Source organism: Colletes gigas, unplaced genomic scaffold, assembly GCF_013123115.1.
Source record: "Colletes gigas isolate AHSC1104 unplaced genomic scaffold, ASM1312311v1 Colletes_gigas_Sc00020, whole genome shotgun sequence".
Classification (NCBI taxonomy): domain Eukaryota; kingdom Metazoa; phylum Arthropoda; class Insecta; order Hymenoptera; family Colletidae; genus Colletes; species Colletes gigas.
The window spans coordinates 4378262-4403741 of record NW_025106649.1 but is presented as its reverse complement, the minus strand read 5'-3'; the positions used below and the strand labels follow the sequence as shown (position 1 = coordinate 4403741).

At 31.0% G+C, this 25480-nt stretch overlaps 3 protein-coding genes across 7 annotated transcripts; all 3 read right to left on the bottom strand.

Annotated features, from left to right (window-relative positions):
* Nucleotides 1-120: 120 nt before the first annotated feature.
* LOC122400716 (histone H3.3A) lies at nt 121-3481 on the bottom strand. 2 transcript variants are annotated; one of them, XM_043402314.1, is made up of 3 exons: nt 3264-3481; nt 2019-2154; nt 122-1168 (listed from the first exon to the last, which is right to left on the bottom strand). In XM_043402314.1, exons 2-3 carry the CDS (start codon nt 2144-2146, stop codon nt 886-888), a joined length of 411 nt encoding a protein of 136 aa, XP_043258249.1. In that variant the 5' UTR covers nt 2147-2154; nt 3264-3481; the 3' UTR covers nt 122-885. The 2 variants fall into 2 exon arrangements, with proteins under 2 accessions (XP_043258250.1, XP_043258249.1); XM_043402315.1 differs by lacking the exon at nt 3264-3481 and having other exon boundaries at nt 121-1168; nt 2019-2152.
* Nucleotides 3482-4987: 1506 nt separating this feature from the next.
* Nucleotides 4988-6598, bottom strand: LOC122400715 (histone H3.3A). Of its 2 annotated transcripts, XM_043402312.1 has the most exons (3): nt 6460-6598; nt 5935-6064; nt 4991-5850 (listed from the first exon to the last, which is right to left on the bottom strand). In XM_043402312.1, the coding sequence occupies exons 2-3, from the start codon at nt 6060-6062 to the stop codon at nt 5568-5570; spliced, it is 411 nt and encodes a 136-aa protein (XP_043258247.1). In that variant the 5' UTR covers nt 6063-6064; nt 6460-6598; the 3' UTR covers nt 4991-5567. The 2 variants fall into 2 exon arrangements, with proteins under 2 accessions (XP_043258248.1, XP_043258247.1); XM_043402313.1 differs by lacking the exon at nt 6460-6598 and having other exon boundaries at nt 4988-5850; nt 5935-6068.
* Nucleotides 6599-7636: 1038 nt separating this feature from the next.
* LOC122400745 (RING finger protein unkempt) lies at nt 7637-25274 on the bottom strand. Of its 3 annotated transcripts, none has more exons than XM_043402367.1 (12): nt 23834-25274; nt 23360-23569; nt 19582-20004; nt 19287-19510; nt 18830-18972; nt 18574-18750; nt 18309-18501; nt 17949-18220; nt 17647-17856; nt 17400-17555; nt 17076-17237; nt 7637-9917 (listed from the first exon to the last, which is right to left on the bottom strand). In XM_043402367.1, the coding sequence occupies exons 1-12, from the start codon at nt 23890-23892 to the stop codon at nt 9900-9902; spliced, it is 2247 nt and encodes a 748-aa protein (XP_043258302.1). In that variant the 5' UTR covers nt 23893-25274; the 3' UTR covers nt 7637-9899. The 3 variants fall into 3 exon arrangements, 2 of the variants coding, with proteins under 2 accessions (XP_043258302.1, XP_043258300.1); XM_043402365.1 differs by lacking the exon at nt 7637-9917 and adding an exon at nt 15776-16781; XR_006259388.1 differs by lacking the exon at nt 7637-9917 and adding an exon at nt 16641-16781 and having other exon boundaries at nt 17076-17256.
* Between the last annotated feature and the right edge of the window lie 206 nt (nt 25275-25480).

Below are 25480 nucleotides of genomic sequence, written 5' to 3'. Positions count from 1 at the left end.
ACGAAATTGAAATTCAAATAGAAAAATTTACATAATATTTATAACATAAATTTGTGAAAGTAAATTAAACTATTTGTAAAATAAAGATATTGTAAACAGTCTTCAAATCACTGATGTTTAATGCTCTTAAAATTCCTCCCAGCAACAAATTTGTTAAGCGATGATTACTTACAAGATAAAGAAAGGTAAGCTAATATTATTTCGAAGATTTATTTATGAAACGTTTATCTTTACACGAACAATGAGTACTTGGCTGATTGAAATATCTTGTGTAATTCTCATGCAACCGGAGTTCTAGTATAGTATAGTAAACACTACATTGGATTCCTATAAAGAAACTGTCTTATTTTCTAATACACATTTTTGCTATGTAAGTATACCAGTAATGATAACAATGGTATCGTGTATTGTAATAATGATCAATAAAATAGGGTTGTAATGAAAAACTAAAACTACTGCTTTTCATTTTTGAAAGTATTTTTGAGAAGATTAACAATTTGTTTTCTTTTTTTTATCAAAATTATTAGTCTGTAAGTATTTTATACTTTGCAGACAAAGTCTAAAATGATAGAAAATGTGAATTAAACAAAAGAACATTTGTAACCGATCATTTTTGCGAAGTAAGTCTCCATATTAATAGAAAATGATGGCGAAAAATGAAGACTATCAATATTTTGAAAATAGTTTGTAACATGTTGGGTCGATTTGTTAGAGTTTTGAATTCTATGTATCTATTGTAAAGGATGAACGTGTTACAACATGTACATTTTTGTGGAGTACAACATAATATGTAGTCTGGAATGAAAATGCTCCATCCACGATTGTTACGAATGATAATAATAATAGTAATAGTATTAAATGGTATGTATGGGAGTTACATATTATTTAAGCACGCTCGCCACGGATTCGTCGAGCCAGCTGAATATCCTTGGGCATGATTGTAACACGCTTAGCATGGATAGCACATAAGTTGGTATCTTCAAATAAACCGACCAGATATGCTTCGGATGCTTCCTGTAATGCTCCGATTGCAGCACTTTGGAAACGCAGATCAGTTTTGAAATCTTGTGCAATTTCACGAACCAATCGTTGGAAAGGTAACTTTCTGATTAACAACTCTGTTGATTTCTGGTATCTTCTGATTTCTCGAAGAGCGACTGTACCTGGTCTAAAAATCACATTTTGTATCATGTACTTTAAAAACCATAAAATTATTATACACAAGTATGTCCCAGCATCGGTGGTACAAGCGGGAACGGGGTGATTTTACATAAAAAAACAAATCAAAAATAAAAAATAAAATTTTTTTATTTGAGGTTTCGTTGTTGAGAAAATCAACTATAAGTATTCACCAAGTACGCACGCATTTAACTATGGCTTAGATGGATGGATCTCAATACAAATAGCACCGATATCATTAGTATCAACATGATGTACCGTGTTATTCACGTCTGTTTATGGATTTAGAGTGGATTTAAATAAAAATAAGATATGTAATTAACTTATTAAACTAACATAATTAATACAAAAATTATTGAAAATTACTCATTATGCTGTATACACAACTGTACTCTCTGAATTATATTTGATAACATAATTGATTATATTTCTTCTCATACACTTTTGTTTTAATATGATCCCATAGACAAAAATCAAGGAGTATCAAATCTGGAGGTCATGGGTTAGTAAAAATCAAAGATAATAACATACTAAGACAATAAATGAAATTGCGATTCATGCTCGGGAGGTTTTGTCAACATGAGTGTACAGAAGTGCAGAAAAGATAATAGAAGTCTATTACTTTACTATTAGTTATCTATCCATCTAAAATATAATTAAATGCACATGTACTCTGTGCATATTTAAAACCAATTTTTTCAACAACAAAGCCTCGAATGAAATAATGTAATCCTTTAATTTTATTTGTTTTTTTATGTGGTATAACCCCCTCCTTAATTGTACCACTGATGCTAGGATACTCTGAATATTAAATATAAAACGTTTTATATATAAGTTACCTATATCTATGTGGCTTTTTCACACCACCCGTAGATGGGGCACTTTTACGTGCTGCCTTTGTGGCTAGCTGTTTACGAGGTGCTTTACCTCCGGTTGATTTACGGGCTGTCTGCTTTGTACGTGCCATGATTCAACCTAAAGCAATACAAGCTCTGTTAATGATAGACATTTTTGACAATGGAAAAGCAATTTAGTTATAAATTTTCTACAATTCAATATTTACAATACATTGTTTTCATGACCTTCACCCTTTGCACTACGTTATACATCGTACCTTTGTTGTACCTTGTTTCTATAAGATTTATTATAGAGGAAAGAAAATTGTATAGCACACGCAATGTGTAGTTGCATATATATGTGTGTGTGTGTGTAGGATGTTAATATTATTTAATCAACAATTTCTTTGTAAATAAATGATACAAGTAAAAGATAAACTGGTCTAACTTTTGAATGTTCTTAAAGTTATTTGACAAAAAATGAAATAAGAACGTGTCATGTTAAAACTGCGATTGAGGAATTTCAAATTGTATCAAAATAATTTTATGAAAGGGGAACATAAAATAGTAAAGGATCGTAAAAGCCCAAGAAAATTATAAACCAAATTTACCATTAATGGAATGAATGTATTTCACTTGGAATACATACCAAAAGAAGAAGCATTAGCGATGGGATATCCCACTACAAACAGAACGATCGAGAAACGCGGGAAAAACTATTTTAAAGAGCGTATATCGATATCTGGAGTAAACGAAGCTTAGGAGTGGGAAAGAAAAGATGGTGGGACGACGAGAGTGGGGGTAGAATCCGTTGCTGTTTGTACGGAGAAACCGTGCACCGAGGAACGCTGCGCATTGCGCAATGCACAAACTTTCGTTCCTCTTGCATCGATGCGGAAAAAATGCACGCTAATGAGAAAAATGTATCATCCAGACTCCTATTAATTCTCACAACCTACGATTACTCTTTCGGCAACGAAATCACCGTGCGACAGAATCAAACGAATGACATTCGCCGTGAGAGAAGCCGCGAACGTCGGCTGCGAGAGAGGCTCGTGAACGATTCCCTCCACGAACGTCAATTGCAAAATGGAGGCAACGCGACAGTACGTTGTGTTCAGACGTGAAAACTCGAATTTTCCGACACTTTTAATTTTCTTCGATGCACATTACACTTCCCGCGAATTCGTTGACATCGGTAATTGCACGTGATCGAAGATGATATACAATTTTAACGAGTTTACATACCTCTCAAAGGAAAAATTCTACGAGAAGCGAGAGCCAGCACTATCTGTTTCCTTATACTTCGATGGCAGTGGACGCTCTCCCAAGTCACGACTCCCTTGTCCCTACCCCCTAGAAATTAAATCGCGAGAGGCACGTAAGCCCGCGGTGCGGTGTACCCAATCGGATGTCGGATAGCAGCTGAGCCTCATAACATGGAACGTGCGATTGGCTCAGTCTCCTACGCCTAGAGTGCGAACCGAGACGAACCCTGTCAATTGTAATATACATGATACTACTCTCAGCAACCTCGTTTTACTTGCAATAATTGTCTTCCCATTGTCGTCGGAAATGCTTCGATCGATAGATGTTTTGATTTTATCGATATTTGCCTTTGGAATTTAGGTATATCGATGAAAACTATATTCTTGTACGTAACGCTTGATACTACGTCTAAATTTATACCCTTGCATGCACGAACATTGTGACTTTGTTCGTGCAATTCCATCTGCAATGAAATCAGCTTTGTCGTGGAAACTTCCAGAAAAATGTGAGACGTCTGTAAAACTTTGCAAAGAACGTCATCTTTATTTTTCGTACCTAACGAGATTGTGATTTCAATAATGTTTTCCTTTGACGATATATATTGAAATGATGCCAAACTATTGTCTCAAGGACTGTAAATATTCTTTTACTCTTCGACTCGAAAAAGTAGACGCCATTGCGTGCCTCAATGTAAACAATATTGTATCGATATTTGACTGATAAATTCACCGAATTCTTACGCTTTTCTATAACGAACTATTGCAAACCAAATTGTACAGTACGTTACTTGATTTTATCAACGAATAATTTTGTAATTTGGCGTAATACATGCCGGTAATTAATTCTGATTGAAATTAAAATGCAACTTGCATGAGAACTTTTGTAAACATACACATACACATTACAGATTATTATGAATAATATAAAAATGCTTATTCTATGATATGGCATGCCATTTCATATCGATTATAAATTATCGATCGGGTATATACCTATTATACCAATTGCTGTACCGAATGTTGGTAGAATGTGCGCATAATTGCATTCGAACGTGTAATTTTTACGCTATATTTAAAATGTATAACTGAATAAATTTCGAATCAATATTTACAATTAACAGCCACATCAATCTGTTTAATACAATGTCAACTAAGAGCAATGGTGATTCTACAAAAATTTATTATCTAAATTACTTTATTTTTGAAATGTAAGGGTTTATATTTCTGTCATCTAATTTGTCTATATTGTATGCATATTATTTTAGAAATTTATTAAAATTAAGTAATTTTAGATTATTTCAAATTTTACGTTGCATAACAGCCCTTAATTATTAAATTAAACATAAAATGTCTACAATATTTAGTTAATTAACAATTAATTTCAATAAAAGGTAGATAACCTTAAATTTTTAATTTACATTTTAATTTTATACACATATTATGGAGTTACTCACAAATGTAAATTAATAAACCGCATAAAACAAAAATATATTAAATACCCTTTTTTATTCAAGATAATACATGTTTATTGAAAATTTCTATAAATCATTTACATTAATTGAAAAACTGGTAAATCATGTCTTACCTTTATCATTACAATTACTAAACTAACAAATTAATTAAGAATGAATAATTTCATGGTCACAGAGACAAGTTAATTTTATAATGCAAATACAACTAGTAACATAAATCGACAGCACTCTTAGTATATAATTCAATGATATCCCGAATTTTTGTAGCTTATTTTATGAAATGTTACAATGTTAAGTATACCTATTTATATATATATATATATATCAATAATTTCACAATACATTATAAATTTAATCTATCTTAAATTGTAAGTCGACAGTAATAGAAAAAAAGTGTTAATAATAAAATAAACATTGTGAGTGCAACTAGTTTCTTCTGCAAAAATATTAAATCTACATATTACGTTGCTTCTATATCGCTTACTTTACTTAATGTATTATATAATAATCAAGTATTAATTACGTAGTGACGTGTTACTACTTATTACGAACTACGTACTCCGCTTTGTGCTTTTTGTGAATACTCCTATTATTAAATCATAAATGTACTCTTCTATACTAGGCATGATTAATAGATATACTCTAACTCCTGTATCTTATCTTTCAACAGGCTTGGCAGTGTCAATTACAATAATGATTCATGAAAAGAACTCAACTGTAATGAAGTTTATCATTTGTGGAAACATCCAAGAATATGACAACAAAATGAATTTTATTAGAGAAAAATTTAAGAATTTTGCGTTATAAAATATTTAAGCACGTTCGCCACGAATTCGTCTCGCTAGTTGAATATCTTTAGGCATTATCGTGACACGTTTGGCATGAATTGCACACAAATTTGTATCTTCAAACAGTCCAACTAAGTAAGCTTCAGAAGCTTCTTGCAGTGCTCCAATAGCAGCACTCTGGAAACGTAAGTCGGTTTTAAAATCCTGTGCAATTTCACGAACTAAACGTTGGAAGGGTAATTTTCTAATCAGTAATTCAGTCGACTTCTGGTATCTTCTGATTTCTCTGAGCGCTACAGTACCAGGTCTATAAAAGAAATAAAATTATCAGAATTACAGTACTTTCATTGTTTATATTGTTGAACACTTAAATTTTAAACAATAGTTCTACCTGTAACGATGTGGCTTTTTCACTCCGCCTGTAGACGGTGCACTTTTTCGTGCAGCTTTGGTAGCAAGTTGCTTCCTGGGAGCTTTACCTCCCGTTGATTTACGAGCAGTCTGCTTGGTACGTGCCATATCTATAAAAATTTATTATTTTAAATGTAAGATTGTCAAATTCAGTAAAGAAAATAATTGAGTAACAACAAAATGGTGTCGATATTTCATGAAAAATAACATTGTAATTTTTCAATTAATTGTATAGACATTTAAAAATATACTATTTTGTTTTAGAAATACCGATTTATAACATATTATAATTCACATAAAAGATGTTTTAGTTTCCCTCCAAAAGCGGACACAATAAACAAAATGGTGGATGGCGTGAATGTAACATCGATGTGCATAAGAATCTTGTAACCGTGAAAATCATTGTAACTTTCTTAAAACGTATTATTTATAACTGATATACGTGAATGCAAAAATTAAGATGACTTAGATTTATTTAATTATGAAAAGAAACACGTTAACGTACCTGATGCTCAACCAATTAGGACAGGAACGCTCTATACGTCACGCTGTTTCGTTCAATGATGTTAACTGATGTCAGTTACTGTTTTTACCGAAACGCAGTTTGGTCTTGTGGAAGATAGGCGACAGCACTGTGGTTAGATACACATCACTCGATTGGTTGTTATTTCGTAACACGGTTTCCGATTTGTCAGATTTCGACGAATAAACGTATTTGTTACGGAATTTGCAAGTTTACAATTATTAAGATAAGATGCCGCACCTTCCTATCTAAAACATGCTCACCAATAATACCGGGAAGCGCAATTTGAATTTTTGTCTTCTTTTCTAAGAAATAAAGATCGAACTTACTATACGTCTATATATAAATATTACACACGTTGACAGTACTGATCAATAATGTTACATTTTAAAGTTAGTACTAATAAACTACATACATACCTATGTATTGATTCATGCTTGTGATTGTGTGATTCATACTAATGTAAATAATAAAACTTAATTTTTAAACAAATTTTGCTTTTTTTGTTTGAAAAGTAATACATATTTCGCGGTATAAAATGATACTTATATAGCACGAATTAAAGTTACGATGGTATGTATAGAAGTAATAAATTAAAAAACACGTTGTCACGCTTGTACTGTACAAAAATTATTAAATTATTGCATGAAAATTTCGTATTTTTAGTATCTATGAATGTTTCTAAACAAATTTAATGTAAGTTTAACAACGTATATATATTGGCAGAGAAATAAATTGTACTCAGTAAAGTATGAAATTTTTAAAGCAATACTTACAGAAATACTAAGAAATAGCGTGTAATTATACACGTAATTTCTCAGAACTATAATGCATTGATGTTCTATTTCAAAGTAAGGTTAACAAATTCAAAGAAGAAACTGCAAAAATGAAATTTCTAACAATAAAGCTGAAAAATGTTATCAAAAAGCAATAATTCATTGTTGTATGAAAATCTAATTACATTTTATATCGTTTCTTTGTATTTCGTTATGTATGTAACGATTGAAATCGCTGTGTTATTAATATGGTACACGTATTTTGAAAATTTATATTTAAATAAAATTATTGTACTAACTCATGATACACAAGTTATCAATATAGTTTATTTTTCAAATGATCAATTTTATTGATTTACAATATTCATCTTTATAATCCACTACCTAATAATAGCATAAGAAGCAATAATAAACATTCGTTCTACAAATTACGCCATGAAATAATTATTATCATATCATCGTCGTCATCGTCATCGTCATTATTATTATTCATATACATATAATCACATACATATGTATGTATAAACTTTCAGTCATCGAAAAAATCTTAGAACAAAATTTATTTTTACTAATATTCTAGCTACTACTACACTAATTTAATCATTATTTAAAATTGTATTGCCAAAAATACGAGTCGTTAATATTTTTTTTTTCAGTTGCACGCAAATAATGCATTTTTTTTTTCTTTATTATTCAATTTGTACTGACATTCATTAGAATTTACTATAATTGTTCGCGATAACGAAAATTCTTACTGCATGTTTTTTTTACGTTTCATTACAATCTTTCTTTCGGTATGCGACCAGATATGAAAATTTATTTGAACGTTAAGCAAACACTATTACTGGCTTGCGAATAATTTGCGTTATTTTGGCAGGACATAGAGATTAAAATGCAAGCCCATATTACTTTTGTACTTCATAAAAGATTCTTGATTGGAACGTCGACATTACGTTGTGTTATCATATGAAATTATTTTGTATTATAAAGAAAGGGGACCGTGATTTTTACAAAAACCATGTGTTTAATTGGAACCTGTATCCATCTTTAAAAAAAACAATTTCGAAACAAATAAAATATGTACCTGTTCGACAATTTAAAAAACTAAAATTTTAAAAATTTCTTAGCTTTGATATTAAAGACAAAAATTATTTGGAAATTTTCGAATATACCTCAATTATTGTATAGAAAATTGTATAAAACAATATTGTTGTAAGTGAAACATATAAGAGTTATTTAAAAAGTTTATATGTATACATAAATGTAAAAATATCTTCAGTATTTTTGTTCACAGAAAGTAAATATATGAGGAGACGAACAACCGATCCGGCAATTTTGCATTTTACATTAAATTCTAGACAAGTAAATGCAATTTTAATGTATAATAATATTATTAGTAAATTACAAAACATTGTTTCGTTCTCTAGCATCCATAAGATACTTTTTGACATCTTAAATGACATATATGGTCTATAACACTAAACATTTGTTCTGTTATTGAATACCAAACATTGTTAACTATATGATATACAGTTTACCATTCGACTTTATCATAAATAACATTTCAACAATTAATAATGAAAGAATAATAGAATGTGTTTTCGTGTTTAATTGTATGCAATTACAAATTACAAGTGTGAAAAGTATCTCTAAATTATCTTGGATGATTATACATGTAACCCGTAATTAATTCATCACACTCATAATTTGCAAGTATTAATAATGATGTTTTCATCAACATACAAATCAAACAAAGCAATTTATCGACTGGATGCAACTAAAAATTTCAAGTCAATTTATTTTTGGATTATAAAATATGTAAAATGGAAAGCAAAATGTTTTTGAAAGGAATATTTTGTCTTTAAAGTCGAATGGAAAAATCCATTTGCTTTTATAAAAATTGAATTATAACGTGAAACGCTATATTAAAATACTATGTTGTACAATTTGCTTGGTATACGATATTACTATACAGTCATCATTTAAAAATTATGTTTCTGGTTGTTTGCACACTTCCATCGATAGGTTGTTCTTTATTACTGGCAGCATTTTTGATGAACTTCAATTTAAAGAAACTGAGTTTTACAATTTTTCTTTTGTTATGCAACAGAGACGGGCATCGTTTAGTGTTTTCGAGACTTTATTTAATACGAAACCAATTCGTTATATATATTTTTATGATACCTCCACTCATATAAATATTTCTTTTTAACTGTCTTTTTGAAATTGAACTTTATAGACTAAGCAAATATATCAACATAAATATTATGTATCAAATATAGTTATTTAATTTTATAGAAGTATTCAATTTGAATTATTATCTTTTTTTATTATGGAGTTTTGCCTGTCTCTTTCGTAACTTCTGCAAATTTCAGTACACATCAATTACGATAATTTTTAAATACATATACAAATTTAAATCCACAGAAAAACTAGTATGATATGAGTTTAGAATACACACAATTACAATAATCGTATAAAATACACATACAGAAATAACTACAACCAGAACAATTTCAGATATCTACAAATTACTTTATAGTCTATCATTATTATCTTGCAAATATTGTTTCAATTATTTTGTATTCTTTTGCCAGGGTGACCACGGACGTCTTTGTTTCCGAGGTCTTTTGTGTTGCTTGTTCTTCAATTTACATTGGTTCTCTGTATAAACATACAGCATAAAAAATATAAGTTATTAAAAAATTGTACAGAAAATGATCAAACATCTTGTACATTTATATATAGTAATGAATTTCGACATGTAATTTTTACGAAGTTAACAATAACATTCTTATTATATTATGTGATAATTGTAATGTATATAATGCACATAATATAGATTAAAAATGATACAGAGGCAAAGCCTAGTCAAAGAAGTCTGTTATAAACTTCACCAGATTCTTACTTTCCTATAATAACTCTAACATTTGTAATTGTAATTATATGATACCAATGTAATAGCATATTGTAGTTCCATCTACACTTTGACAACTTATATTCATTTTATTTCTACCGAATCTTATAGAATAGATGTTTTAAAAAGTATACATTATATTGTATTTCAGTTTAGAACATTGTAACAAAGCGGGTCACCCTGGAAAAGTGTTGTACGAGCGACGTTCCCATTTTTTCATTTTTATGCTAAAAAGTTCCATTTTGTATTATTTGCTGGATTTGTATTTTAAGAAAATGGGATGTTCAAGTTTCAGAAAATATTTTTTCGTTCGTACAACAATTCAATTTAAGTAAAATATTTATTATCGCAATATACATGCTTCATATAATATGAATATACCATTTCTGTCTATGTTAAACGTTTCTAGATTTGTTTCTTTGCACTGTAAGAAAAACGATGTCTATACATGACAAGCTCAATAATAGAATTTACAAATATTTTCTCTTCACAATATTTAAAATTGTTTTACTACTGTACTTTAGGCTATGCAAATATTATTGTACCGGAAGACGGTGTTGTAATATTGCGAAAATATTAAAATATTTTAACGGGCGTGTTTCCACACAATCCTGCATACCTAAAGGGCGGAAATCGAGTCGGTGCCAATAACTTTTTGAATAAAGTTTCACAGGGTTTACTAAAATGCAAGTGCCATATCAATTTCAACTTATTGTATTAAGGTACATTCGATCGATTGATGTGACAGCAAATTGAAAACACAGCTTCATTGATTTATTATTATAAACATAAAAAATTGCGTATCAATATATTTTATTTCTTCTTTTACCTTTATAATATTAAAACACAGATGGAGCTGTACATTTTGAATTTGTTCTCAATATCACTTACACATTCAAAGAGTTAACTTAACATTGTTTAGGAATACACATGTGTTAATAATTACTAGTTACTCTGAATATCATTTTTTTTTTTTAACAATGTGACAAGCTTTATACGTTTATCATTTTTACGAGATCAACACAAAGTTATAAACAACGTGAAATAGCTTCAACCTCCGTCGTATGAAGTAATGCAGAATTATCTATAGAAATTAGAAACATTAACAGATCACATTCATTTCTCGTAGAACGTAACTTTATTACTTTCATAAATTTTTTGAAAATGGCACTGTTTAAAGATTGTACCTTGTGCACGTTACTGCTGCCTTTTTTATTTACTTTTATGTTCCTTTCATGCAAATTCTTGAAACTAAACGAAATTAAATGGAACCACCGATTATTAATTCCGACAAAATGAATAATCAACTGCTCTGATTTTTAAAAGAATCGTAAAAACTCGCGACTATAACATTCTTTGACATTATTTTGACACGAGGCATTAATATTAAAATATGAGGATGCAAATGACTGATATATTCTGCAAGAAAATTTACATACAATAGTAGGAAATTTCATCTTTTTATTAAGTATTTTTAACATTGCTCATCATTCAAATTAAAGTACCAATGAGATTTCATTTTTAGACTTTAAAAATTCAAATACAAGTAAAGACAATACACCATGACCGCAAAGAATTATAACGCAAGTACATAAAAACATGTCAAAATAATGTGAATGAAATAACTTCCGTGTAATTTAAATATGTTCACGATTCTTATAAATTTGAAATAGTTTGATTAATGTTATCCAAAAGTTGTATGGGCTTGCCACATTTTATGCTCAGATGGGCAAATGCTTCTTTTTAGTTTGACAATTAGGTAATTATCAATACCACTATAATTCAATTATACAAGATGCGTGTCGAAGATTCCTTAACATGTGATCACACAATTGAAAATTTACAGCCTTCTTTTTCGTATGCAAAATATTTGAATCTTCGTAGATACCAACATACCGAATGACAAGATCTAAGTAGAGAAATTGTTATTACATAATCACAGTTGTACAGCCATTTGCTACCTCGTATTTAATACAAAAATGCTTAGACATTAGTACTGCAGAACTAGATTTTTATTTGTGTCCGTCAGTGTTAATTTCAGTCTGATAAAAACTATATTACCGTAAAAAGAAAGAGATCGCTATCATAATTGAAGGGAATCGCCAATTAAAGCTCGCACATTAAAATACACATGAGTTTACAATCTAAGCAGTTTTGCAATACTATAACGGACAATTATACGAATATTTCAAGGAGCATACGTTTACATAATAATTGCAATAATACGAGACGCTACAAATCGGATTATTATCCATAATGTGTCCACGTTTGCAGAATAAAAGAAAGAACATAAGTGAAAAGATATTAAAAATAGAAAATTAAAAGGAAAATGTTAATTAGTATTAGTACAAAAAGAAAAGGAAGGTATCGCTATGTTTCAGAATATTGAGCAGTTACTGTTGCAAACAAGAACACATTCACGATGAATAAAAACCAATTTCTGTTTAGACAGAGTACTCGTTTATCGGAATTCGTACTGCTACTATCTAAATAACAAATGCATTAGTCATATATCAAAACTACAAGTGATTAAAGATGATACAGGTTTATAGCAAGTATCTTTAGTTATAAATCGTAATATAAATGTTCAGCAAATTTGTTTTTAAATATTACATATTACTATTTTATGCAATTTATTTATTGTACAGTAATCTAATGATTATGTGTATGTTTTGCTTTCTGGAGTGTGCAGATAATTCTTCTACGACATTAGAGAACCATCTGCCCTTTTCTTTGATCACGAATCTACAGAAAAAAATGAAACAACAGGCAATCTCTGTAACGTTCAACTAGTACATAAATAAACGTTCGTAATATGGTTCTCCTGACTTCAGCAATGTTCAACACAGGAGAAGAATCATTCGCACAAAACAGAGCATGTAACGTTTTGTATTTGTATTATTGTAACTTGTCAAAAATATATTATTCAATTTGATCTGCCCTATTGTTGGTTTTCTTTGTGCAATATTCAAAGAAATCCAACTGACTTTACCGTTAAACATATAAATGTATTATAGTAATTTATAAATATATTTTTTATTTTTTCATATTTAGGAAATTCAATGTACCAAACATCGTATTATAGTATTTGTTCATACTATTCTGACTATGTATAAATTTTAAACTGGAGTAAGATAAAAAAATTAATTGTTACAAATCAATGGTTAAAAAATGCCTTAACGCCTAAATTTAGATATCATTATATGTGCCAAAAATACAAATCACTTTGAAATGAAAACAATCACTGAAACCAACAACTGGGGCAGTACTATATAAATATTCAACTGTATGTTTTCTTTAGTACACAATATTAGCTAATTAATTTATTTTGTTACTCTCCTATTACCCTATTTTGTAATTAAACTTGTTGCTTTCATAATAATTTATGTTCTTACTAATTAATATTTTAATCATGTTATTGTTATAAGTAAAATAGTATATGTATATTGTAATTGTTTATAATATTTAATATTATATAATTTCAGAATATCTTTCCTAGATTTTCACACAACTTACTGTAATCATAGGTTTACCTCAATGTTACACAAAATAAAAAAAGATTTTTCTTTGCCTTACAACTATATATTATAATATCCTATTTCGCACATAAGTACTTTTTTGATTTCAAATTACAAAATAAAATCATCTTCAATTTCGGCATTGGTATCATTTAAATACTATAGAGGTAACATTATGATTACGGGAAATTGGTGAAACGAGCATTCTTTACAAGTACGTTATTAACGAGCTAGTTGTTTTAATTGTTTAATCTTCTACTATTTCTATCACAAGGTAGTGAAAATTTTGAAGCTTCTGTATGTAAGAATAACAATATAACGTTTATAATATCATTGACACGATTTAAAAAGAATCGGGATATAAGAATAGTATTTGAGATAAAATATATTCAAAGAACGCGTCGATAAATACTTTTCCGAACCGTCGTATTGGTGTACTTATAAAGAATGCATTTAAAAATGCATTATTACAGTGCTAAATTGATTAAATTCTAAATAGTACTTTGAAACTTATATCATGGTATGCACGATCTCGAGGAAAATTAAAATATTTGTTTATTTATTCATCACACCTTAAATGGAATATAACATATACTTTATATTTGCAACAATATCTCTTTTCGATCAATTTGTTCGCAAAATTGTCGATTTTTGTTAGTACCAAGGAATAAAAAATTATTTTATTCCCTTTTTGCTTTTTTATCTTCTTTCAGAGTTTACATTTCGCCGGTAGATTGTTTATACCATGATATACACAAATTGTATTTTTTTGTAGTAACATCTATTATATTTTAATATTAATAATCTGTAATAAAAACGGACCTAATAAAAACATTTATTTCTTTTTTGGCCTCACTTTTGATACTAAACTATGAAGGTAATTGAAGAAAAAGAAACAATATGTTTCATTATTGAGTGTTAAATAATTAAATAATTAAGTAAAGTTTGCTATAATACCCTTTGCTAGTTTAGTTAAATTTGCATAACGTATTTTTTTTATGTTTATTTGGAATATAGTTTTGCATTAACAAGATTCATGACTTGTTTGAAAAAAGTTAGAGCTAACGATAAAAAATACATGCTTGTTCTTCAAAGTGTAATTTGTGCAGGGTATTATACATTTAAAATAATTTTAATTATAATGTAAACATTAAATAATAGTCTTTAAAATTGATTATTGTAACATTTTATATCTACGAGGAAAAAATTTGATAATGTCCTATCTATTCTAGTCATTTTTTAGGCAATATTTTACCTTTCTCATCATGAATGTATAGTCAATTTAATAATAGCAATTACCAGCTACATATTCAACATAAAAATATTCATAGAGCCGGTATACAAATGCAATTCATGCGTTTTATTGAAAAAAGCTAATTGGCATGCACAGTTAGTTGCATGACACATTGAGCTGTAATACGTATGTCACACCATACAACTAGTATCATAAATATGAGTACCATCGTATCTTTCTTTTGATTAAATTGAAAAATCCTAGATATTCATAATATTCTTATACCTAAAATGTAAAAAGTTACAACACAAACATTGAGTTCAATTAATTTAGTAATGTACTCGTTATAGATTATATTTCTTCATTGCTATTACACACTATTAAATGTAGCGTTTAATTTCAATAGTAATAATATATAATGTAATTAGATATATTAAGCATACTTAAACTTTAAAAAGTAGTGTACTGCGTATACAGAAAAGCATGAAATGTATACAATGATATATTATAATCAATGTTATTAGCTATAAAGAGAAAGTAAAGCACATTTATATAAAAATTTTAACTACTATTATGTTCTTCGATGTATCCAAAGTATAAAATTTTTTTTTTTTATGAATTATAATTTGAGTATATTTTATAGAAATTATAAAAGGTGAAATATATATATGTATATATATATAGATTTAAGGACAAAAACAAGAGAACAATAAAAGTGTCAGAAGCTCGAAATAATACATGTATCTTTGTTTATTTCAATATTGAAATTGTTAAATGTATTATTTTTTCAATACACCTTTACGAATTCCAATTTATTTCTTGCTATAAATATGAGCAATTTTATTACTTTATATAAAAATCTAGAAATTATATGTCCCTTATATAATAGTACTACCTTCCATCAATACTATCTTTTCAACCAAAGATATAAAATTTGTTAATACTTGTATCATTACCGTCAGTACGGGTCAATTGAAAAATCCTATTTAAATATAGTTTTAAATACAATAGAAATATCATTTTACGTGACATACGTTTAACAGCTCAGCAATTGAGGAAAATCATCCCATAAATATTATACGTGGGACATGTTATTTTTGTTGCGCTTAATTATGGTATTACAATTTTTAAACAAATATATACTTTAGAGGTCCCAAAACTTTGTCCATCATTAGTATGAGTACACTGTTTTCTTTTTCTTCGCGCCACAAGTGTGTAATTGGCGTACATACACGTATTATAAATGCTAACTATTTAGCACTCTGGCTAATAAATGTATTTTGAATTATGTATATAATAAACAAAGTATTTTTTCATTCCAAGATCAATAATATGAATACTTACTTTAAAGGATGTGACATTAGAATCTTTATAAACAGCTATATAGCAGCATGACCGTTGACACAAAAAGTATGACAAATAGAGACTACGTACATATACGAAGTCTTATCACATCCATATTCACTTTGGCGATAGTCAGATTATATATTTCAGTAATTTCTTTCATTTCTTCTATTGCGATCATACGTGTACTGTAGTACAAATTTTTTTTAATTGTTCATTTAATATACCATCGCATTCGAAGTAGTAGCTTTATATGAAGTTTTAATATTACTCGCAATAGGGTTTTGAGATATTTGTTCTTGTTGCCGAGAAAGAGCGTAGATATAACAACGGGAGTTCTAACAAAATATTCAGACCTAACTCGTGGAGACAACCGGAGTCTGGCAGTACGGGCACTCTCGTTGATTTGGAGCGCACGTCGAGCAGACCACGTAGTGGTTACAGGGTGAGAGGGTAACAGTGCGATTTTGTTCTTCACAAACCATGCACTTTGTTGCCGTTTCTCTGTACAGCACCTGTAACGGCAACGACTGAGCTACCTATAGTGTATCCATTAATCGAAGTAGTCGCAAAGATTAATTACACGATTATCAGAAAGATTCTTGATTGCCAATTGAAACGTTTCAGAGTAACATGAAAAACTTTAGATTAATCGATAGAAGAGAATAGTGTGATGAAGATGAGGTAGTAGTAGTAGTAGTAGTTGTTGTGGAAATTAATTTTTTCGCATCCTCTTCGATAAGCTAATCATTATTTGAGAATCGCCCGTCATACCAGCTGTTCAAACCGGCGTGACAACTTTGTTTTACCTTTTCCACTTCTTCAAGATCCGAACGGAGCTGCGATTGAATTGATTTTAATGCAGCTATCGATAATGATCTGAGTTCATTTGTTCTTCTTAGAGTATGAAGGTATGGGCCACCACTAGATGCTTCATTTTCGGCCGTCAATGCTTTCACTTTCAATAAGGCCTGTCAATAATTTATATTCCTAATATTTACGAATATAATTCACAGAAGAATGATTAAATATTTGCAATTTGTAACAAGATAACATAAAATGTGTTACTAATTAAGTAACACATAAAAATTTCAGTTTTAACTCCTGATATATTAACCGAACGAAATATCTACCTCGTCTCTCTGTTGTTCAGCAATTCTTGCTCTATTTGTAGCTTCTTCAGTTTCTAATTGCCATGCTGCACAAGCTGCTCTAGCTTGATTAATTCGTTCGTCCCATGTTGCTAATTGAACGCGGCTCGACGTTAATTCTTCTCTAAGCCTTTGTACCTACAGTTAAGTCATTACATACGGATTATCTTTTTCTGTGGTTTTATTTGCGAACAATGGTGTTCGATAAAAAATTGGGGGAGTATCTAACCTCAGGTAAAGATCCTGTATTACTCGGACTAATGGAAAATGCATTTACCAATGGAGATGCTGGGAGAGGTTGTGTACGAGATGGAGACATTCCTTGATTCGTAAAATCAAATAAGCTACTATTAAATCCACTAAGTTTAGAAGCTGAACTGCTAAGTTGTGAAATATGATTGCTAAATGGATCTGATACTTGATTCATAAATGGCATTGTCTGAAATCATTTGAAAAACAAAAATAAAATATTAAAATAACGTTGGAATATTTTTTAACAATAAATTTAATATCAAGAATTTACAAATTTACCGATTCCATCGAATCTTGATGAGAAAATCTGGACCCGGTAAGAAAACCAGATGAATGTAGTTGCTGAAGTGGACTGGATGTAGATGGTGAAAAATTAGAAAGAACAGAACGTTCTGCCATTCCCGGAATATTAACTGGAGCAGAGCTTCCCAATAATCCAGAACTTGCTAGGCCTGCTGATATTGAATTGCTAATTGGTGAATTAGTATCCCTATGAATTGATTCTACTAAATTTAAAGGATCATCTAGATGTAACTCATCTAATGCATTTCCTAAAAGTACAGAAAAACATAATTAATGGTATGTATTAAAAGAGAAATGTATGTACCTGTTTTTGCTTTAATATTTAATATAACTTACCTACTACAGATTCCACAGTGTCATTTGGGTAAAATGAACTTGAAAGTGGCGAAACAGTAGTCGCTAATGAATGACTACCCAATGTACCATTTAAACTATAAGCAATGTATAGACTTTGTTTCTGTTGTGCTTTTTCAGCTTTTGTTAATAAAGGATCACTATCTATAGCAACCATTTGTTTTCGTATTTCACCCTATTTAATATTGATATTAGTTACTATCACACTGTTAACAACCATTTTCAAACTTAGAATGATAAAACTTACAACTTGAATAAGAGAACTGGGATTGTAAAGTATACTTGTTAACTTCTGTTGATTGGAAGTATTTACAGTAGTATTGGAATTAGAGTTATGAAGTTGAGCACCAGGAGCTTTGCTGTGTGAACTATTGCTACCAATACTACTAGTACTTGCTGATTCTGATACTTCACCGCTTCCATTCTACAATTAATGCATTTAATAGTATTAATAATTAAATAAATTCTTTTCATCAAGATACACAATAATGTTAAAAACTTACACTGCTATCGCTAAGTGGTTTATCCTTTTCATGAGTACGCTTATCAGGCGGAAGCGCATTGCTGAGAATATCTGCCAGATTGGTGCCACATTCTATAGGTACTGCCATGTCCCTCGCCAGGCTCATTTCTTCTGTTGGCAACACTGCTCCATCAGCACACCATACCAACGTCCCAATATATCAATTTTGAGAAGCAATTTTGAATACTAAATTTATCATTTACAAGACGCCTACATTTATTAGATAAAATCCTCAAAAATAAATAAATGCTGAAATGCTTTTACATAGAAGCGATAACGAAAAGCAGTTTCTTGTAAGTTAGTAAATAAAAGTTTGCGTCGTTTAAAATTATTGCAACAAATTGCATTTAAAGCGATTAAGTATTACGATTAAAGCCAAAACAAATGTGAAAAGAATCTTTTGAACTTACTAAGGTAATAATAAGTGTTTTACGTACGATTTATGAGGGTACACTCACGGTCAACATGTGCAAAAGCACAGAAGACTCCGCGCGGACAGTAACCAGCTTGTTGTACATCGTTGCACTTTGTAGATTTGTATATTTCAGGATGGAATTGCTGTTCTGTACGTGTATGACAATATGAACAGGCATCTCCCTGCTCGCAATTGCCTGGTTCACCCCATTCTTCTCCATGCTTTACATTAGGACAAGGTGTTGATCTAAAATAAATAAAATTATTAGCTGAAGAAAATTTTCTTTTTATGTAAAACGATTGCTATTTATTACTTACCGATACTTGTGTTTACGTGGACTACGTCTTTTATCTTTACTATTATGATACTGTGGACAAGCATAACCCTGACGACAAAGTCTTGGTGGGCGTTTACAAGGTTCGGTTTTATAATTCCCAAGTACATAATTTGTATCCTGCCACTTAGGATCTTCATTCATTAAGTTTCGTTCCTTATCAAGTATGTTTGGTCCATTGGACGATGAATTGGGATCAGAATCAGGGTTTTCCAATGCTTGTATCTCTTTAATGTCATAGACAGGTGGTCGAATATCATGATTGCCATGTGCAAAGGCACAATGAGGTCCATTCTTAACACAGAATCCACGTGAGTCCGTATCATGAACACACATGCAAGTTTTGTAATAACGTAGGTGGTAACGTCTTTCTGTATCTCCAGCAGTACGATGAAGAAATGGACACCTGTTTAATAAAGCATTTTATGTAAATTATTGCAAGTATGTTGCTATAAATTACATAGTCTCAGAAATAAAGCATAGAAAGATAAAATAAATGAAACAATTTTTGATTGATACATATAGATCAAAATATAAATTGATTAAATTATTTACCATTATTTATATTCATTTACTTTATTTCTACAATAATTTTTGGATACTATAAAAAAAGTTAAAAGACTTTGTAAAAGATCAGACTCTATTTTATAAAAAGTTTATTGTAATGCACGAATTCACATTTTGTGCAAAATATTAATCCATTAAAACTTAATTAAAAAATTCGTGATTAGAGTTTACTAGAAATATCTACAGATTTACGAAAACATATATAAGAATATTAAAAAATAAAAGTTTATAAATTTTATTACAAAAACAAATATGACCTTGTATCAATATTTTTAATTTTTGCGCGATAATTGCATTATCATAGTACCAATGTTCTTTTACGGTGTAGCAACAAGGATACTACATATAATTCTTTGTTGCCACCATGTCACGTAAGAGAAAATCAATATCAGTAGGCTCCTTTGTTTGGAAACATGAGACGCTGCGATATTTTGGAGGGAAAACCAATCGCGAGTGTTTTCATTAACATATTATACATAAAATATGATCTTGCCAGTCGTTTAATGGCAAATTGTGTTCAAACATTGTAAAAAGTTGCATTTTTCGAAACTAGAAGAATGAATATATAATTACTATATTAATTTATAAAGTGAAAAAGTTATTCTTAATAAACATAGAATGACGAACGACTGTAATAGCTGAACGAAACTTTATCTAAATAAATTACATTCAATAAAATATGTAATTTACTGTTTTTATATTATCGTATAAAAGTATTTTTATTATAGTTCAGTCTTTTATTTCCAAATGTCTCTGTTAGAAACTACTACCAGTGTTAACATTCGAGAATTTAAGTTAATAACAAGTGAACAGTAGAAACTTATTCATTCATCTAATCTCGCGTGCGATATCGTAGAAAGTTAAACGTAGAAATGATTCATAAATATTCTTCATATTACGAATAATACAATTTTTAAATGAACCTCTATGCAAATAGTTAACCAGCTGTTTTCGGTTTTTTAAGAGCCATGAAAAACTGGTTACATTTGTTTTCATTAATAGATAATACGTTTAATGCATTTATTGATAATTTTTGTAATTCCACTTGTTCCTCTTGAACAACTTTTAATCGACATATTCCTTTGTATTTTCTAAGTTTTATTGTTTACAAAATATATTAAATCAAATTATTTTTTTTGTAATATTAATAAAAAAGATATATATCCCCACCTTTGAGAAATGATTATTATAGAATTAATATTGACGAATTAAAAACAAAATAAATAAAAAACGATGACCTTCATTCTGTATCCTTTACAGATATCTAGAACCAAATAAGACCGAGTCAGTAACCTCGACGTCGTAAATAAGTTCCTTTGTATTTTATTTTCCGTTATATCTTAAATTTCGAAAGAAAAAAAATAGACGAAATTCTATGTAGGGCAACTTCTAATACGTAAATTAAATGAATTAATGCGTAACAAAACATGTTGGGGGGAAATTACGTTCTGGGCGGCGTAAAACATGGCTATAGAAGACATTGTAGCTATGTTGGAATCTATAAAGAAGTTTCTGCCTAGCTTCGTTGAGGTTATCTACAATGGATGACAACAGGTTAGCACCCGACGGTAGGTAGGTATGGTATAATCTATCGCGAGCAATGGCGGTTGCGACATGTAAGCATACACTTAGAAGAAGGTGGACATGACTTACGATGTACTGTTCAATTTAATTTTTCAACATTGATTTCACTGATTTAATTTAGAATATTCTACATTTAAAACTTTGGTAAACTTATAATTTCGTAGATTGCTAGTAAAAGTATTGAACTTTATTCGTCAACGTAACGTTTTGATTTTTCTTTTTCCTTTAGACGCATAGAATTTAGGTCAAATACACTTTAAGAAGATTCGCGTGTTCTATGCGGTAATCAAATCCGAAAAATCTATAAATATCATTAGAAACATCTTAATGTTAGCTAAATCGAATATTATTAACAAATGTAAATTACCAAATTAGAATAAATTTGTTAGAAATAAAATCTGTAGGAAAGAATTATAAATATAGAATAAAAAATAAAACAAAAAGAATAATACGTCCGTACGGGACATGAAAAAAAAAAGAACGCAGAGATATGTCATCTCGTGCAGGCGAGTTTATTCCTGAATAGTACCTGTAAGTAAGCGAAAGCTTACGAATTATGCAATACCTGGAATGGTGGTTTCATAAGGGGCGATTGAAACATTCTGAAGATTTACACATTGTAACTGAATTGTACCTACTATTTCTAGAAATGCAGACCGTGCTAATTTTGTGATTCATTCTTTGCGGATCATTGACATGGCTATCATTAAACGAATTTGTTAACATAGAACACCGAGTAACGTATACGTCTATACATAATATATACTACATTAACAATTTCTCATCGGGAACGTAGCGCGACAATGAATGTCTTGTAGCAATTAGAGCGTTTCGTCGTAGAAATATACCAATAAATGCAAAAATCGTCATAAAATGCAAGTAAATAAGTAAAACTGTTATGGCTACGTTTACTACTTCCATACTGCTTTCTCGTTGTATGCAAATCCAACACGCGGGTGCAACAATGTTCAATGTTCGTGAGTCTCACATATACATGCGTGGCGTCATGTACGCACACGCGTGCGCGCGTGACTCTCGAAAGTTACGTCGAAATTGGCCTCCTCTTCGTTACATAGGTTATTCAAGACGAAACGTTACGTTCTTACGCGTTACCACGCAGATGCATATTACATATTACAGCACACGCGTGTCAACGACACAAAGAAACGCGACAGCGACCGCTGCTTTTCCCTCAACAAACATCGATTTCCGACGATATCTGAAGAAGCTGTTTTATTATAGTGGCAGAGAACTCGTTTACCTACGATTCTTAAACACGAAAATAATACGCTTCGCTTTACACGAAGAGAAACCTCTAACTCGCTTATGTACGCGTATGTATACATGAGGCGAGTGGTCGAAAGCAAAAAATAAGTAACTGGTGCATGGTGGTCTCATCGGAACCGTGCATGCTGAAACTAAGAAATTGCAATGTTTCTGAGAGAAAGGTAGAGCAAAACGGAGAGAGTTTAATATTGTTGGTCAGCGACTGATAGACGACAAATCGATGCATTTTACACGAGATATCGCATATCGCGGATACTCTACTGGCAGAGAGACCCGTCGAGAAAGGAAGTCACTAGTAAGGCTTACACGACAGATAAACTTACTCGTCTCCATCTGGACATATGCCGGTGGTTTCGTCGTACTTGATGCAATAATTATCGGCGCTATAGTTGAAGGTGCGGTCCCTCTTTCTCACCGGTCTACGCCTCCGCTGGTTCATAAAGTGCCAGTTGAAGCACGTGAAGGGTCGGTGTTGTGTGCATTTGCGCTGTATAAAGAGGGGACATTGTTCGATGCGAAATTCCTTCAAGTATCTGGAATGCGAATCCACAGAGCTACACATTATTTCGTGGCGGTTTTTGACGCGCGCGTCGATGCCGCGCTGCTCGCGGCCCTCCCTCTCTTTTTCCGTTTTCTTTCTCCCTTTTTTTTAGTATTTATTTATTTACGTAGCATACATGTACGTATTATTTTTTTTTGTTTGCACTCCACTTTGAATCACGCACTTTTTGGCTTCCAATTTTTTATTCTCACTTTTCTCACGTAGCACGCGACCGGCCCGGCGGGCGCTTACTTACGTGTAATGATTCGCCTTTTCCGCCTGAGCTGTCAACAAAGGTTTAGAGTCGGACTTCATCTTGGGGGCAACACAACCGAGCAACGCGCGCGCACACACACGAACGTACGGGCGAACGGCACTCTCTCTCGTCTTTCTCGTCGTCCTCGTCGTCGTCGTCGTCGTTGCCGTCGCGTAGTCTGCTTTAGCCCCTTTTCCCCGCTAAACCTCTACCATCTATCGGACACAGAATGCGGGACGCAGGGCGCGCACGGCGCAATACACATTATATGCGCCTCGACTATCCAATCCTCGTGCTCTCTCACGGTCACGTGACTGTTCCTCTTTCAAGGTCATTGATGTTTTGGTTCGCCCGCACATAAACACGCTTTCGTACGAATGCCGGTGTTTTGAGACAAAAAAAATTGAGAATTATTCACTTTATTGATTGTAACATTTTTTTGATCGCTCAAAACGTGGTAGATATCCTCGCTCTTCCGTTGAGTGTAAAAAAGGGGAACACACGTCGAAAATACAACGATCGATTACACGCGCTCGACTTCGATCGAGAGTTCCGATTCTGTGCTACGTTCTCACTGAATCTGATTCGGCAACGTGTAACTGTACCTTTTGCAAACACCGATGACTCCCTCTTAATCTTTTTTTGATACCTCTTATACATCAAATATCACTGATTATACGCATATTTTACTCATATCATGTTGTTTTTTAACTATTTTACAATGTCAATTGTTTTTTACAATTTTTATAATTTATTATATTGTTCTGTATTTCTTGCATAAATTCTTAACTGTGATTCAGTAAGTTCCTTGTTATCATGTATGCGATGCTTATCCTGTCACAAGAACGCATAATCGTATCGGCGTGTAATTTCTTTTAAAAGGATGATGTAATTTATCCGATGAAAAATTTGTACTGTATATGGGATTACAATTTTTAACTGATATTATTTTTAAAGTCATATCATGTCGCAAAAATAATCAAATCATAAGTGGTTTTATTTTCTTCGCCGTAAGCACATGTTGATGATCGTAATATAAGCGTAGCATGAGTGTAGTTTCAATGGAAAAATACGATTTCGTGTCTCACTTTCACTTTGACGTCGTACTAACTTCAAATTACATTACTCCTTTGGTCACTGATCTTACGTGTTTCAAAACTTCGTTTTATTAACACAATCGTATTTCAACATCACAAGCACGTTTACTTGTCGATACGTAAGTTTCGTTATAGCAAAGATTACGTGTATGTATGATCTCTTATCGCCTCTTCGCAACTATTCCGATACATATTTAGATACCTGTGTTGAGTACGGTCAGCTTCACCAGTTTTTCTTTGATGACGATTGTCTAAACTTGTCGGACCACGTTTCGTGATTCGTAAACCGCGATATGCAACGTTTAACACTAACTTGTGAGGCACAAGTGATACGCTTTTCTGTACCCCCACTCTTCCTGATGAAACGCATTACATACAAATCTGTACTTTATCGTTTAAAAACTTTTGTTTTTGTTTAGATGAACATTTTATAAAATATGTTTCACTTATTAATCGAATAATGCTTAATGGTTTTTATTATATTTTAAGAAACTGCTATAAGATTTACAATTTCCGCTCAAACGATACGTATGTTGGAATATGCCATTTC

What these genes read in the sequence shown, in the direction of transcription:
- LOC122400716 (XM_043402314.1), bottom strand. Translation starts at nt 2,146, where the DNA reads ATGGCACGTACAAAGCAGACAGCCCGTAAATCAACCGGAGGTAAAGCA. An exon ending in AAAAAGCCACATAGATATAG is followed by an intron (nt 1,169 to 2,018) that starts GTAACTTATATA and finishes TGTGATTTTTAG; the next exon opens with ACCAGGTACAGTCGCTCTTC.
- LOC122400715 (XM_043402312.1), bottom strand. Translation starts at nt 6,062, where the DNA reads ATGGCACGTACCAAGCAGACTGCTCGTAAATCAACGGGAGGTAAAGCT. An exon ending in AAAAAGCCACATCGTTACAG is followed by an intron (nt 5,851 to 5,934) that starts GTAGAACTATTG and finishes TTTCTTTTATAG; the next exon opens with ACCTGGTACTGTAGCGCTCA.
- LOC122400745 (XM_043402365.1), bottom strand. Translation starts at nt 23,892, where the DNA reads ATGAAGTCCGACTCTAAACCTTTGTTGACAGCTCAGGCGGAAAAGGCG. An exon ending in ATATGTCCAGATGGAGACGA is followed by an intron (nt 20,005 to 23,359) that starts GTAAGTTTATCT and finishes TTTATTAAACAG; the next exon opens with GTGTCCATTTCTTCATCGTA. An exon ending in CCACGTAAACACAAGTATCG is followed by an intron (nt 19,511 to 19,581) that starts GTAAGTAATAAA and finishes TATTTATTTTAG; the next exon opens with ATCAACACCTTGTCCTAATG.